We start from the raw sequence: 16,692 nt of genomic DNA on the forward strand, positions 1-16,692 counted from the left end.
TTAAATAGCTCATGAAAGTCACCAGTGTGCCATCATCACTTGGACAAAAGTACTACAGTTTACCGGTTTTCTTGTGCAGTCAATGACAACAACTGATCCCCATGCAGGTTCATACCGGCTATAAAATATGTGCTAAATGTTAGGATTAATCCATATAACAAGATGGTCAATAAACCACAATCATTTTTAATCATGTTTATTTCCTGGTACATTTTATTATAAAAAGATAGAATTAATAAATGTGTTAGTTAGCAAAAAATAAAAGCAAAATACTGATTATATGAATTTATGATACAGTACCAAATATAGTACTTGATGTGTAAGTTCCTGGGTCTTATCAAGGACTGTTGACACTCTAGGTTTTGCAGCCTCAGACATGGACATTTAGTCTGCGGCTCAGACACAAGACAGCGATACACTGCAACATGCATCAACACACTGACAGACTGACACACAGCTCGGACCGATCACCTTGCACTCATCAAAAAACAAATGTAACTCCTACTATACATCGCTGTGCTACAGGCTGTAAACCAGTGGGTCTTAATCTGGGGTTGATGTATAGTAAGCCACAAGATGATTGATGGAATCTGGACAAAACATTCAGTATTTTTTTTTTAATACAGCTATATACTTTATACATAATTCTATTCATCCATTCGTATCCAATTGGTTTTTATATTTTTATCATGAGATTCATGCTTCTTCTTTTTTTGAACACACAAAAAACACAAAATGACGCAAAACAACTCTGTAAACCAATACAAAAAGACACTTTTAGGAAGATCTCAAGATGTGACAACAAAATGCAATTGATACTTGTTGGAAAGGCTGTTAACTGTTGTACAAGTGCCCTCTGGTGGAAAAATGCGCCGATGCACAGTCAGTAATTAAAAGTGATAGTAAGGAGGACAGAGTGCAAAGTGGACTTTACTGCATCCAAGTGGGGGGATATTGTATGCGTCGCTGAACATAACCCTTTATAAGATGGTAAACGCACATAATTACAGTATGACGCTGTGGCTTGTTCTTGTTTTAAGTGTGATTATTACTAATATAGATAGAAGATCAACTTTGTTTGCACAGTGTATTCTTATATTGTGACATTAAAGTGAGAAAGCTTTTTTAAAATCTTTGGTAAAAAGCTTTAGCCCAGGCACCTGGGTTGCTCACCTGGTAGAGCGTGCGTCCATATACAGAGGCTCAGTCCTCACAGCAGCGGCCGTGGGATCGGTTCCGACCTGCGGCCCTTTGCTGCATGTCATTCCCCCTCTCTCTCCCCTTTCACATCTAAGCTGTCCTATCTGTATCAAATAAAGGCTTAAAAATGCCACACACAAAAAATAAAATAAAAAAAATAAAATAAAGCTTTAGCCCATGGTTGAACCTAAAATTGTTTTGAGATTATTAACGGAGAATCTTCTTGAAAACAATTTTTACATTTGATGTATTAATTCAATCACAAAAATTGCATCTTGGATGTTTCACTCAATAGATTGTAAGTGTAATATACTGTAGCTGAATTAAGGCCCTGAACAAGACACGTGTAAACATGATGGGAATACTAGTAACACTAGTTAAAGCAATAATGAGCAGGTTCCTATAGATTAGATGGACGTTTTTTACTATTACCACCGGGGCGTTGCAATGATCTGGTACCTGCGAGGAACATTGGCGAAGCTGCTGTGCTCAGGGCTGAGATCTACACTGTCAGGTCCCCCAGGGCAAGAAAAGGTGAAACGCTGCAGAAGGGACACCAGGAAAAGGAAAATCTCCATGCGAGCGAGGGACTCTCCAACACAAGATCTCTTTCCTGAGAATAACCACAAACAAACCAGTGACAATGCGAATACATACCTGAGGTAAATGGAAAATACTTGCAGGGACTGGTTTGGCCTTCATGTGTCACAGCTCAGAAAAGAGCATGGAAAGCCAAGCCCACCGCAGGGGAAAACAATTCTTTACTCTCCGTTGACTTGTATTGCGTGAAGGTGCCTCCTCGTCAATTTTGTCTGCTAGCAAACAACGGAAAAATTCCTAAAAGCTGCCGTGTGGTAATATTCACTACCAACAGGGTAAATAACCCATGACTTAAGTTTGTATAAGCTGCCGACCCGAAAAACTGAACTTTTACGAAGACAAAAGTGGATACAGACGTGAGGAATCAGCAGGAAGAATGGAAAGACTGTGGGATCCTGACACTAACGATATACCCGACGTTACATTTGCAGCAAGCGTTTTGTTGCCTAGTCAAATATCCAAATGTTAGTTTTAGGTTAACTATATGTCTGTAAACGCACAACGTCGGACATAATATTAGGTTTGTGTCAGTGTCAGGATCCCACAGTCTTCCCATGCTCTCTGCTGATTCCTCAAGTAACCACTTTTGTCTTCATAAAAGCTTTTTTTTTCGTTCGACAGCGTATAAAAACTTAAGTTATGGGTTATTTACACTGTTGGTAGTGAATATCACCAAACAGCAACTTTTAGGCATTTTTCTGTTTGTTTGCTAGCAGATGGAATTGACCAGGAGGCACCTTCATGCAATACAAGACAATGGAGAACGGAGAGTTGTTTTCCCCTCCGGTGGGGGCAGGACTTAAATGTGCTCTGTCTCTATGTCAACAATAAAATCTGTTTAATAAGCAGGTCCAATGTTCAGCCACATTTTCCTAGTGAGTGAAAAATCATTGAAGATATTTTATTAATAATTCACCTGCAGAGAATGGCAGGAATGCAGGATTTTTCTTGAAGTTGTCATTCTGGTCCAGGAAGTGCTGGGGGTTGAAGGACCAGGGAGTCTCCCACTGTTTTTCCTCTTTCAGCACAGAGTGCAACAAGGGAATTATGAGTGTAGCCTGTTGAGACAATCGTATCAGATGTAACAGCTTAAATATTATCTGAAAACATTGCAACACTGCATCAATAGCACTTTTTGTGATGGAACCAGAATACCTTGGGAATTGTGTAACCCCTGAAAGAGATGTCCTGGAGTGCGTAGTGAGGGATGCTCATGGGGACAATATCCAGAAGACGCTGAATTTCATGAAGGACTGCATCTGTAAATGGTAGGGACTTCCTGTCCTCCATATAAGGTAAACGCTCCTGTTCAATGACAGTGTCAATCTCCTGCTGCATCTTCTCTTTAGAATGAGGAAAACATTGTTATTTAACTAGTGCTAAAACAATTAGTTAAGCCATTTATATAATAGCAATGCCAAACATTTTCTGGTTCCAGCATCTCAATTCTGAGAATTTGCTCATTGACATCAATCTCTAGAGCAGGGATCTTCAACAGGGGGTCCGGGACCCCTAGGGGGTCCTCAGAGCCAATGCGGGGGGCCTCCAAATTATTGTTATTTTGTGTACGTTTTTTCAAAAAGTAAAAAGGCTTAACACAAATCCAACAAAATATTTGCAAATATAAATCCCCACTGCTTACTGGCCTATAGGTAAGTTAGTCACTAAGGTAGCCATCCACAAATACAGTTAATCCTAAGAATTCATTGTGCCACATGTATGTTTAACATAAAAACATGATTTGTAAAATCATGCCAACAATTATTAGGCTATTTTAATAGCTTAGTATTCTATGCAAAAAAGGTATAAAGGCTTAAGTTTATTATGCAACTTAATTTTATACAACATATTTAGTAAGGAGTCCCTGCTCCGTCTCTCTTTCAGTTAAGGGGACCTTGGCTTGAAAAACGAAGAGCCCTGCTCTAGAGTGAAGTACAATGAACGTCACAGTACAGGAAGTTCAGACTGCTCAGTTTCATCAGCAATCACATGCAACCAATGACAAGGTGTAAGTTCAAGATGTAGTATAGTGCCCTGAGTATCTCAAAAAAACATATCTGTGAACTTAACAACCACCGTGTAAAATAGAGATAAGATAAGAGAGAAAGAAATCTACTCAAAGTAAAAGTCATGTCAAGACTTGTTCAATTTGTCCCCAGTTTGTGTTTCTGTGACCTACCCTGTATTTTGGGGTATTTGATCAGCACGCTAAGTCCAAATCTGAGCGTTGAGCTGGTGGTTTCAGTTCCTGCCAGGTACAGATTGAACACTGTTGAGACCAAATTGTCATAGTTGAACTCAGTTGTGGGATTGGGCTTTTCCTAAAGAAACAAGACAAGAGCCATTTTACGGATACTGACAATACAAACTGCAGGATCACAATTCAAGATACACTGGAGGGAGATCATCTGTGCACCTCGGGTATATATAAGTGCTCAGTATTTGCAGAATATTATAGGGAGTATGTGTATTTGCATCAGTGAATAAGTAAGTGTAATGAGTAAGCATGCTTACAGTAACGTGTCCAGAGTAAATGAAACATGCATGGCTTTCAGTTCATGCTTATTCTGGTTAAAGAGTTCTCTCGTACCTGTTTGAGTCTCGTGAGGAAGCAGTCGACGTAATCTCTGGGTGAGCTGGGTTCCAGTGTGTCCTGGTGTTCCTGGATCTTTTTCATAATAAACTCTTTCAGCTCCTCAATTTTGGCAAACCTTATGTGCTGTTGACCCGGCAGCCTTTCCATCAACCAAGGGAAGATATTGTACAACTGTGATGGAAAGGACTCATGTGAATAATGTGATCTACAAGCAGTTTTTAGGTTTGGGAAGAATTGAGCACACGACTAGATAAATTAGACTTGGATATACTGCACGAGTTGTGGGAGATTTTGTCAACGGATAGTTTGATATAGCTTTGCTGTTGCTGCAGACCCCTTCAACTTTAATTCATCAAAAATCTTCTCAGTTTTTTGATTACTCGCATACCATGGAGGCATGCGAGAAAAACAAATCTTCAAAAAGAAAAAGGCAACACAGGGTGAGTAACTGATACACAAATGATCATTTTGGGGGTGAAGTATTCCTTTAATAGTAATTAGGAGATCATGTATTGCTTGGGTTGCTACAGAGTTGCTGGAGTGCGTTTTCTTTCGAGGATCTTGCTCAAAAACACTTCCAGCTGAGCAGTGGTCTTTCAAACCTCTAACCCACCCACCATGCCACTTTACTCGGCACCTCCTCCTCTTACCTGACCCCAGGGACTGCTGCCAAATGCCAGGGTGTCTGAGATTATTTGCAGAAGGGACAGGAAGTGGTCGTCGTCATAGCTGAAGCGTTGACCAAACACCAAGCAGCAGATCACGTTGGACACGGAGCAGCTCAAGAAGTAGGTGGGATCAAAGGGCGTGGCTAGAGAAAAAGGAATAGTATAAAATGAACATCTCGCATGCCTTATTGAAAGTTTATTTAGGCAAGTTTATAGTCCATGCATATTGGTTTGTTGGAACAAATCACTTTTTGGTTATGACCCTGTATATGACTGATGGAGAAATATGCAGACAGAGCAAACATACGAAAGCAAGCACATACATACCCTTGGCACTATTTATGCGTGCGACCAGATGTTTGCTCTCCTCATGGATCCACTCTTCCATTCCCTTGCGTCCCATCCCAAAGTCTCTCAGCGTTGTCAGGGTGAATCGTCGCAACTGCCGCCAGCGCTCTCCATTACTGATCGCCAAACCTTTGAAGATGTAGAAATGGTAGTTTTTAGTTTTTGAAAGATTATTTTTGGGCATTTTAGGCCTTTATTTTTATAGGACAAATAGAGACATGAAAGGGGAGAGAACATGCAGCAAAGGGCAAAGGTTGGAGTCGAACCCACGGCCGCTGCGTCGAGGAGTTAACCTCTATATATGGGTGCGTGCTCTACCAGGTGAGCTACCCAGGCACCCATAGAAATGGTAGTTAAAAGAAACTTGTAATAAATCAGAAGCTATTATCACAAGCCATAATGTACAAAAGAAACAAAATAGCTTCTAAAGTGCAAAAAAATGGAGAAACAATTTTTCCAAGTGGTGCAGACAAATCCCCATTAAAGAATTTCACAAAAGCATTTAGGAAAATGTCATTAATAAAGCCACTGTCTGCCTTAATTCAGGAACACATTGATTTGCAGCTTGGTGTTAAAGGGATAGTTCAGATTTTTTGAAGTGGGGTTGTACAGTACGAGGTACTTAAACATAATCAGTGTATTAGCTACAGTAGATGGCAGTCAGAACACCTCCAGTTTGGAGGAGCAGGCAGAGGCAACTGATACGGAAGTTAGGCAATGTACTGCTGTGAACGGTGGGAACAGCTAAACGTGTTTTAGCGGTCTAAAAAAGCCCCACCTAAAATAATCAATTTAAGCGTATGCTTTATTTAGTATATTTTCACCGCTTTACCTTGCTGTCAGATAGCCCTGTTTAAGTTTACAGAGGGGCAACTAAACACAGGAGTTTCTGGTCTACCGCTGCCTCGATCGGTTAGTTTGTTTGTGATATTGTTGGAACCAACATAACTAACAAACCAACTAACCTATCGAGGTAGTGGTACTGTAGACCAGCAACTCCCGTGTTCTGCTCGGTAAAATTACTGTATTTGTCAATGGAGTCTGGTAGCTTTGACGAGAGCATAGATAATGGCTTAAGTTCCACCCGCTTTAAACTTAAACGGCTGTCTGATAGCATTTTTTGATTGTTGAGAGAGAAATTTTGTTGTGGAAATTGTAATTGCAATGAAAAATTAATAAAAACATTGTTAAAAAAAACAATTCACGTATCTTTACTTTGTTATTTATATTTTTGGGAACTATTACTTTTACTCCACTACACTTCATAAATAAAATGTATACTTTTACTCCACTACATTTCCGCTAAGCATCTTCATTATTCGTTGCTACCAAATAATATCAAAATAAATTTGTTAGACTGCAAAAAAGCAGGTTTGGCAAATCATTGCTCCTAGATTGCACACTTCAATCCAGTTGGTGACGTAATGCCTGTTTGTTGCCAAGTGCCAAAACCATAGGCCAAGACTAAAGAAGAAGAGGAGAAAGCATAATAACTGATATCGTCATGGAAGCGCCTGCTGCAGGCTCTGCAGCCAACGTGACTGACAGTAACCACGCCGACAACAGTGTTGGATGGGTTAGTGATAAAGATAACGTTACACACCTGTGGCCGTATTTGCAAGAAATGTTTTCGTACGTTGGAGTGAAAGATTCTTCCTCACAAAAAAATGAAAATTCTCTTTCTGTTTTTCTCTTTGTTGATGTCAGACTTTGACTTGGATGTTTCGAGTGAAAACCCTGAATAAATGAACTTTATTGTGGCTTCCTTATAGTAAAGCATAATAGCTTTACTATAAGGAAGCCACAATAAAGTTCATAATCTATTTTTTTTTTTTTTTTTTACTTTTACTTCTAATTACAAAGTACATGTAATATTAGAAAATTACTTTGATACTTAAGTAGAGTAAATATCAGATCCTTTAAGACTTTTACTTGAGTATCTCTGATCTCATCTCATCTCATCATTTCTCATCATTTCGTCCTCTTTCTTTCTTTCTTTCTTTATTCCTTGGTTGGTTATATACAGTATTCTAGTCTGTTGACTATGTGTTGAGGATGTCAGAAACGCTGATAAAAGGGGTTGGTGATGTAATGTAATGGATGCTGGTGTTGACGATGGTCATTGTTGATTATATTGTGTCAACTTTGTAGGCTGATATGCACTTTTTCCTACCCTATGTAGGTTACTTTGATGCTGCTATCCATGCACCTTGTACTGGTATTTATTTGTCCTTGTACTGTTACGGTTGTGTTCCAGTTGGACTGTGTGTAGAACTTGTTTTTATGTGTCTTGTATGTGTTTATGCACACCTAATCGCCCTTCGGGGACACAAATAAAGTTGAAGTTGAAGTTAATATTCTAAAAGCTGACTTTAACTACAACCAAAGTCATTTTCTGATAAGATACTTGCACTTTTACTCAAGTATTGCCTTCATCTACTTTATACAATACTGGTTATGATACACATATATCATCATCATATTACCATAGCCCTTGGTAGCTTTCATCAACAAAGGAACAGGTGCTCTGCCAGTGAAGTCGTCTGCTTGGTCTACCAGGGCCTCCTTTACAGCATCATACCCCACCAGGACCACGACGCGCTGACGGCCCAGGTATACGGTCATCACAGGGCCATAGCTTTCACTGAGCTGGACGTTAAACAAAGCAATACGTGTACATGCATTTAATTCTTGTACATCCAAGGAACAAGCCAAAGTAAACATATCCAGTGCACTAATGCAGATAATAAACAGCTACCCTGTGACTCACAAACAATATATCTATGTTTTTCACAGGTATAAAATACAAATTACATTGAAGAAATACAAAATACATGAGAGGGTGTGGTAGAAACCTGTAAAGCAGGTTTTCCTCCCATCCCGGAATGCCGTGTGGACTAGTCATACCCTCCTCCACAGCGCCGTGAAAGAAGGTCTGGCAATGCAAGACTGCCTAATCATTAAATGTACATTTTCAGTCCACAAAATAACTCGGGATGTTTTATACAAAAGGAACATGGACATTTTCAGCCTGTCTCGTTGGATAATATTATGTAAATGTGAACAAAATAATATTTAAAAGTATAAGGTAAATCGTTTTTTTTTTATATATTTTGTTTAAAGGTTTGAAGAATGTGGATGTCAAAGATAGTCAATAACTGCAACTTGAAAAAGTGCAGTTTGGTGTAACAATTTTGGAATGAACTTTTTCTGCAGCAGCAATATTTTGGATAGGTATGGACAGATCTATATCGAAATTTTAAATTAAAAAACATCAGCAAATGTAGACGTACAGCACGGAATATATCTCACACACCACAGCCAAAACGGACCACAGAGGTAGGCTATTATGTCATTTACAGGCAAAACAGATGCATATTATCACAGACTAGGAAACACATTTGTCAACCTTTCATTCTCACCTTTAGCATAGTTTTAAATGGAGCTTTTTTGTCCATCTGCAGTAGGTTTCCTATGATTGGCAGAGCCAACGGTCCTGGAGGTAAACAGATGTGTTTACGACTCTTCAGGCTAAATAGCCACATCAAAGCCATGATAAACCCCGCTAAAATCAACGTGACAAACAACTCCATAATGCAACACGAAAATAATATAAAACTTTGTCCTCTGCAGTTGACTACACTAAATGTCTAAATATGTGAAGAGATCAGCTGTGCAACTGCGTAGGCTGCTGCAGTCAAACTTCGGAACTTCTGAAGCAGGAAGGGAAACAGAGGTTACCTGGAATATAACTCCCGTTCTGTGAGTAAGAGCACAGCCTGTCCAGTCTCTGCAGCTGGTTAACAGTCTGTGATTTTGGACTTCAGACAGAGCAGTGCACTAACAGGATCTCAGTTGTTTTCAAATTATGAATTTAAAACATAAACATCTGGCTAATAATCTGCATTAGCTAGGCTACTCTGCTTTGCTGTTGTGTTTTGTGAAATGTTAAAGTGATTTGTGAAATTATGTTTTGTTTTCCGAAATGTTAAAGTGTTTTGTGAAATGTTGAAGTGTTTTCTGAAATGCTTTCATGTTTTGACCTTCAGGGCCACCGTACTTCTATTTAATTAATGGTTTGAATTATATTTGCTTGTTTATTTGTTTGTTTGTTTGTTTGTTGGGAAAATAAACACTTTCACATAAAAATGCATTACCATATTGTTATAAATCTCAATGCCTTATGAAATGTTCCTTTATGTGTGAATTCCATAGACTGTTAATATTAATACTAATATACAGTCTATGGTGAATTCCCCTACTTATAATGCGTAGTTTGTCTCCCCCTTGAGGAGTTCTGAGTAATGACAACAACACTGCCAAACAGTATATACAGTAAAGAAGTTAAAATAAGCACAACCTAAACATCTACAGCAGGAATATTGCAGTAACGTATTTAAAAGTCTTGGTTTTGTAGGAAATTGCAACAATGCAAAGGTACAAAATGAAATGGGTTTTTTTTTTAAACACAGTCTTACTGTAGGTGGTTTTTCCAACCCTATTAAAAATGGGTAAAGGTCCTTGTTTGATAGCTCTTTTTCCAATAACATTTTATGTAGAATCACAGAATATGTAATATAAAGAAAATACCTACCTAACAGGTATATAGGACATGATTCATCCACAGCAGGAAGTCATTTCTTGCCATTTGTATGTATAGCTAGTACTTTTATGGTAGTAATACCATATTGTAATACCAATACTTTTTATTGCAGTAATACATTTATTTTTGTTGTTCAGGAAAGCAGTTCAAATTAACACAGGAACCAATAATTGATTCAAATATATACAAAAAGACAAATATAGACCTATGAAAAGACAACCAAAGCAAAGTACAAGAAGAGGATTCATAATGATGCTGTTTCTTACATTTTGAGTCTGCTGTATCAGCCAGGTAACAGCAAACATCAACCTTACCACGCACATTGCTGTGTCACAATAAAGCACTGTATGTTGTATATGTATGGTGTATAGTTATCCTTGTGAGTGGCTCAGAGTGCTTCAAGCGATGATAGACTGTCTGAGTGGAGCTCCTCTTCTCACCGTGGCGTGGCGATGATCTGGTACCTGCGAGGAACATTGGCAAATCTGCTGTACTCTGGAATGAGGTTTATACTGTCTGGGCCTTCGGTGCAGGAAAAGGTGAAATTCTGCAGTAGTGACACCAGGAAGATAAAAAGCTCCATACGAGCCAGAGACTCGCCAACACAGGCTCTCTTCCCTGTGAAGAGACACAATAACAAACAAAGCAGTGTATGATTAAAAAAAAGAATTGCTTGTAATTGTAAAGGGGCAATGGGTAAGTAAGTACAAAATGACCCGTTATTAGTCATGGATAAATCACACTCACATACAAAACGATTACATAAAACACATTCATATGAGGTTGATAATGAACTAGCTGAGAACTTTTCTTTTACCCGCCGCAAATGGCAGGAAAGCAGGATTTTTCTTAAAGTTGTCGTTCTGGTCCAGGAAGTGCTGGGGGTTGAAGGACCAGGGAGTCGCCCACTGCTTTTCATCTTTCAGCACAGAGTGCAACAAGGGAATGATCACAGTATCCTATGGAGACAAGATATGATGTTAGTGTAGGCTAATAATGCATTTTTTTCTCTCATGAATATGATATATTGGGATCGACAGTACCTTGGGGATTGTGTAACCCCTGAAAGAGATGTCCTGGAGTGTGTAGTGAGGAAGGCTGAAAGGGACGATGTCCAGAAAGCGCTGCACCTCATGAATGACTGCATCTGTGAAGGGGAGGGACTTCCTGTTCTCCATGCTGGGACAACAGCCTTGTCCAATCACAGAGTCAATCTCTTGCTGTATTTTCTCTGTGCAGGAAGAAGTATTGCCACTCTGTTATTAGGCAGATACAGGATTATTCAGTTCTTGACCATTATGTAACTGGTAAAATAACTAAGATTTCTGTGTTTGTTGTCAGAGTACCTACCTTGTATGTTGGGGTATTTGATCAGCACACTGAGGCCATATCTGATGGTGCTGCTGGTAGTTTCTGTTCCAGCCATGAATAGATTCAAAACCGTACAGACCAAGTTGTCATGGTGGAACTCAGTTGTGGGAATGTCCTTTTCCTGAGAGGACAAAGTGTTAAAAGTGCGATAAGACACACAACATTTTAAAAATAAACTTCAAGCAGCAGGTGACTGAAGCCCACTCGGGCTTTTATTTTCTTAAAATTGGATCATTTGAATAATATATTATTATTATACTATATATTATAAATGGTTTTATTCCAGAAATGAGATCTTCCCAAGCTACACCAAGAAAAACATTCTTAGCAGCCAAGGTAACGCTTATTTTAATGGAGACAAAGGAGAAACTCCAGGATGAAAGTTGGTCTCGCGTCCCCCTAAACAAAACAAATGATCTTTTCCAACCTGATTGATTCGGATGAGAAAGCAGTCAATAAAGTCCCTTGGGGAGCTGGGATCCAGTGTCTCTTTGTGATCTTGGATCTTCATGCTGATAAACTCTTTCATCTCCTCAATCTTTTTAAAAACTGTGTGATGGTGGCCAGGCAGATGCTCCATGAGCCAGGGAAAAGTGTTGTACATCTGTGGGAAGGAAGCACACAGCACACTGCAGCTTTGTTTCTCAGGAGATAGTAAAAAATATATGTTGTATATGATACAAGGACACCATGTAAAAACCAGATGGTGGCTCCCACCTCTGCTTACCTGACCCATAGGGCTGCTAAGGAACTTTACAACCTCAGATACAATGTTGAGGATGTGCAGAAACTTCTTGTCTTCATAACTGAAGCGTTGGCCAAACACCAGGCAGCAGATCACATTAGACACAGTGCGGCTCAACAAGAATGTAGGGTCAAATGGCTTACCTGGAGCAGTGGATGAAAACACAGTTGGACTTATTAATTTTTTTACAGAGGACTATTTATCCCTGTACGTGTTCACAATTGCCTGGCCATTGAAGCTGATTGTGATTGTGATTCTTTGCTGGAGTTTAAACGGTGTGAAGCTGACTTTGGACATTTTAACAACCTGCTGTTGACCTGGGAGAAAAGTTTCCATCTTTAAACAATAATTTTGGTTTATCAAAACTTGGATCCTGTCATGTCAGTATTTTTTAAATGCCAGAAACATTAGCTTGGAAGTTATCTGGGTTTTTAGACTGGTTCCTAGGTGACAACCTTTTTAATTTTAGACACTTCATTCAATCATTAACTTTTATTGATCAATATAAAATGTAAAAACATTCAATAAAAGTATTCATTAAATTCACAATAATAAGTTGATTGCCTCTAGTGAGAAAATGTACTGCTATTGCTTTGACATTACTCTAGTATTAAGCAAAACTGCTGCTGTTGGTAATGAGCGAAACAAGCTACAATGTAAGTTATAGGGCAATTGTGCACCTTCCATTTACATTCACAAAAGTGCTCGTTTTGCCACTGACAGGTTCAGATTATTATTCTAAGTGTCTGACAACATTATGGAAAGGATTTCTAAGGAGGTCAACCTTTCTGTTAAAGACTAAGATCCTTTTTTAAACATAAAAACATCTGCGAAATTGCGTTCACTAAAGCCACCAGACTCCATGTAAATAAACAGTAATTTTAGCATCGTAAAATACACTTCATTCAAAGTTGACAGAAACTAAATAAAACTATGAAAAGCTGTTTTTTTTTTTTAACAATCACAACTCTAGTTTTGGTTATAATAAACACATAGTTAATTGATGTGAAAATGTGTGGCTCTATACATGCTAAAAGTATATATATTTTTTTTAAATGGAGCCTGGTGGGTTTAGCACTAGCAATCTCAGAGCTGTTTCTGGTTTAACAAAAAGGTCCTAAAGAGGTTTTAAAAAGGCCTATCTCTATAGGGATCCTTTCCATAATGTTGTCAGACTTATAATAACAATCTGAGCCTGTCGCTGGCAAAAACAGCACTTTTAGTGGACAAAATTGACGATGCACCTTTGCCCTATAGGATTACATTGCAGCCCGGTTTGCGGCTGCTCACAGCATTCTTGCTTAATACTGAACCAATTTCAAAGATTGTAGTTCCCATCAGTCACTTACACATAAAGTGACTGAAAATAGGGTCCAGGTTGAAAAAAAAAGAAATTACCCTTTAACTTGACAGATTATGCAGCAACCCTCTTTCACATCAACCACTTGTGAAATATGTGCTCTTAGAACATCAGTTAAAAACACACCATTAAATGTGTCTATGCGGCCCCTCAAGTGTTTGCTTTCCTCTTGGATCCACTCTTCCATCCCCTTGCGTCCCATACCAAAGTCTCTCAGCGTTGTCAGTGTGAAACGTCGCAATTGGCGCCAGCGATCCCCATTACTGATCCCCAAACCTGACAAAAGAAAATGTATGCTTTTTGACCAACTAGGCCTACATACAGAGACATGCAAGCAGGAAACCATTGAAAAATCACTACTCGCTTGACAGAGATGACAGATTTGAAATGTCTTACCGTAGCCCTTGGTAACTTTGACCAGAAACGGCAGTGGCCCTCTGCCTGTGAAGTCATCAGCCTGGTCCACCAGAGCCTCCTTCACTGCGTCATATCCCACCAGAACAACCGTCCGCTGCCAGCCCAGGTACAATGTCATCACAGGACCATAGGTTTCACTCAACTAGAAAAGACGTGACTAGTTAGGATAATAAACACAGTTTTATACAACCTTAAATCAATGTGTTAAGTGCAAAATACATTCTCACCTTGAGAAAGCTTTTAAAAGGTGCATCTTTTTGCAGTTGTGGCAGGTTTCCTATGAGAGGAAGTGGAACGGGTCCTGGAGGCAAACGATACTTCCTAATGTTTTTGACTCGAAATAACCACACCAGAGCTAAGATTAGCCCTGACAAGATCACTGTTGCAAAGAAGTCCATAATGGTCTTTACACTTCGTCTTCTTGACTCTTCGCTGGTCGACAGATGTCTCTTTTATACTCCCTTTGTGTTTATTTTAAACAGGGAGTTGCATTAGGCCATAGGTGAGCCATGTGACTCTCCTGTTTACCTACACCTTCACCTGATCATTGATTTTCATTGACTAAAAGCCAGCGTTGACTGATGATGACACAGCAAACATCTGACTTTAATTATATAAATAAAAGTTGTCTTTCTCTTCCCCAAGGTTGATTTAGAAGAAATTGGCAGAAATGAATAAAAGTGTTTCAAAGTTAATTTCAAAACCCAGAAGCTTTAACTTTGGGGTATGTTTTGTCATGCTGACATTGTTTTAAAAATGAGAAACCTGGAGAAGGCCATTATTCTAGTTAGATTTACATGCAATATTTCACTAAAAGATTGATTGAATTAATTTGATGATTAGAAATACACTATATGTCTGCACAGCAAAAGTTACAATTATTGCGGTATACACAAACTGAAGGCTCGGGGCTCATTGCCATACAATAAACAACACAACACAAAGTCCTTACAGCAGCTACCATGCACGCTGCACTGATGTCTGAGTGGAGCTTCAGCATGTTAACTGGTTATGTAATATATTCTATGTTTATTTTGCATGCCATCAGAAAGAGATAAGGATTATATCATGTGGCTGAAAAGAGAGGGATAAATGTGCTGAGCAATCCAACACAGCTTTTACACTCTTTTTTAATTTTGAGTGCAAACCCATTGCTTTATTTAGGCTATTTGGCCACAGCTAGTTTTTTAGACCAAATTTGAAGAAAGAATTTAAGGACCAATAGCACTCACAATGAATATGAATAAAATTCAAAACATTTTAGAAGACAGTATTGAGCAGGACCTTTATCCACCACATGCAAAAGACTGTAGAGAAATCACCGTTGACATTGATTAGAGATTTAAACACCCCTTTTGTTAGTCCTTGGTAGCATTGAGTAAAGTCTGCATTTGCACTCTGCCACAAAGTCACCCGCCTGTTCCACCAGGGCTTCCTTGACTGAATAACAGGTCCACTGCCAGTCCAAGTTAAATGTCAGCACATGGCCTGTGGGTTTCACTGAACTGGATCAAGATATGATTTGTCAGACTGCAGGATCCATTCATTGATTTACACAACCTTAAACCCCAGTGGAAACTGCAACTAATGGATAGCCTAAATGTGACAGATTCCCTATACGAGAGTACGTCCAGTGGAACATTTTTCTCTTGTTTTCATATTGAACAACCAAAGCAAAGCTGAGATTAGCCCTTCCAACATCACTGTAAATTACAGAAAGTCCAAACACACTCTCTGCACTTTGTATTCTTGTTATCTCCTTGTTAGTATCTCTCATACTAAATTACTTTTTGTCAGTGGCTAGCTTTATATTTTAATTATTGCTTGTTTACAGGAAGCAATAGTAAAGTTTAACAGGAAGTTGGTAGGCGGGAGGTGATCAGAGATGTGAATAGTATGACATTAGCATGGTGTTAAAATATCTCAAATCTAAGCACAATATCAACTTGAAAAAAACCTATTAAAACTAGATTTGAACTTTGAAACTTATAAAACTTTGAAGATAGAGCTGCAACACCCACACCATTTGTTTTGAATATATGCATCAGTTGTGCATATTGGTTCATAACACATTTGAAACTGAATTACAAGCCCACCCAACTTGTTTCTTTCAGGGGCAGAGAACCAGGGTAGTTAGCTGTTTTGCCTGGTTGGCAATCATGTCAATATTGAGCAACAAGGCTTTGACGTATTGCACAACATTCGTAATAAACAGCCATGTTTGCGGCAAAAAATGAATTAAAATGATCAAAAATGACTTCTAAGCAAAAATATAAGGAAGGATATCAATGATATATTTTTATCTGTGTGATGAAATAAAAAAAATCTTCTATTATGGCATCATGATCTCTGGGTCAGTTGAGACTTTTTTTTGCATGTGACAAAGGAAGACAGCCAGAAGTCATGTGCAGTTGTTCCATCAGGTCCTCTTTTCACTCACATGCACAAATTCACATTCAGCACAGTGGTGTAGTCTATGTGATACGCAAGTATAGGCAGTATAGCCACTAAGAAAGCGCCAGGATTTCCATATACCCACTTAAAAATGTGCAATGACACTCAACAACATACTTTCTATTATATTTTTGATATATTTTGAATTGTCATCTGTGTTTTTCTTCTTCACATAGGCTAAATAAAGGTATTTTCACCGAAAAAAATGGTGCATAAAAGTGTATCCGAATGCAGGAAATGAAGTCTTTGACGCTCAAAATAACCCTGGGGGAGGACAACCAGACCCCCCACTATGATATGCCCTCCCCCCTCCCCAAAAGGCAGATTCTG

At 38.8% G+C, this 16,692-nt stretch overlaps 2 protein-coding genes and 1 long non-coding RNA gene across 4 annotated transcripts; 1 reads left to right on the forward strand and 2 right to left on the reverse strand.

Annotated features, from left to right (window-relative positions):
• Nucleotides 1–180: 180 nt before the first annotated feature.
• LOC116039955 (cytochrome P450 2F3-like) lies at nucleotides 181–9,135 on the reverse strand. Of its 2 annotated transcripts, XM_031285155.2 has the most exons (9): nucleotides 8,835–9,134; nucleotides 7,899–8,061; nucleotides 5,392–5,541; nucleotides 5,047–5,207; nucleotides 4,391–4,567; nucleotides 3,980–4,121; nucleotides 2,956–3,143; nucleotides 2,717–2,858; nucleotides 181–1,813 (listed from the first exon to the last, which is right to left on the reverse strand). In XM_031285155.2, exons 1-9 carry the CDS (start codon nucleotides 9,003–9,005, stop codon nucleotides 1,629–1,631), a joined length of 1,479 nt encoding a protein of 492 aa, XP_031141015.1. In that variant the 5' UTR covers nucleotides 9,006–9,134; the 3' UTR covers nucleotides 181–1,628. The 2 variants fall into 2 exon arrangements, with proteins under 2 accessions (XP_031141015.1, XP_035857167.1); XM_036001274.1 differs by lacking the exon at nucleotides 3,980–4,121 and having other exon boundaries at nucleotides 2,956–3,138; nucleotides 8,835–9,135.
• On the forward strand, nucleotides 6,844–16,533 carry LOC116040004. Its single transcript, XR_004102555.2, has 3 exons — nucleotides 6,844–6,854; nucleotides 10,073–10,075; nucleotides 16,369–16,533. It is a non-coding gene; the product is annotated as an uncharacterized LOC116040004 (long non-coding RNA).
• Nucleotides 10,121–14,384, reverse strand: LOC116039966 (cytochrome P450 2G1-like). Its single transcript, XM_031285164.2, has 9 exons — nucleotides 14,136–14,384; nucleotides 13,888–14,050; nucleotides 13,618–13,767; nucleotides 12,114–12,274; nucleotides 11,814–11,990; nucleotides 11,366–11,507; nucleotides 11,059–11,246; nucleotides 10,833–10,974; nucleotides 10,121–10,633 (listed from the first exon to the last, which is right to left on the reverse strand). Exons 1-9 carry the CDS (start codon nucleotides 14,304–14,306, stop codon nucleotides 10,452–10,454), a joined length of 1,476 nt encoding a protein of 491 aa, XP_031141024.1. The 5' UTR covers nucleotides 14,307–14,384; the 3' UTR covers nucleotides 10,121–10,451.
• Nucleotides 16,534–16,692: the final 159 nt, after the last annotated feature.

This window comes from Sander lucioperca, chromosome 5 (assembly GCF_008315115.2).
Source record: "Sander lucioperca isolate FBNREF2018 chromosome 5, SLUC_FBN_1.2, whole genome shotgun sequence".
Classification (NCBI taxonomy): domain Eukaryota; kingdom Metazoa; phylum Chordata; class Actinopteri; order Perciformes; family Percidae; genus Sander; species Sander lucioperca.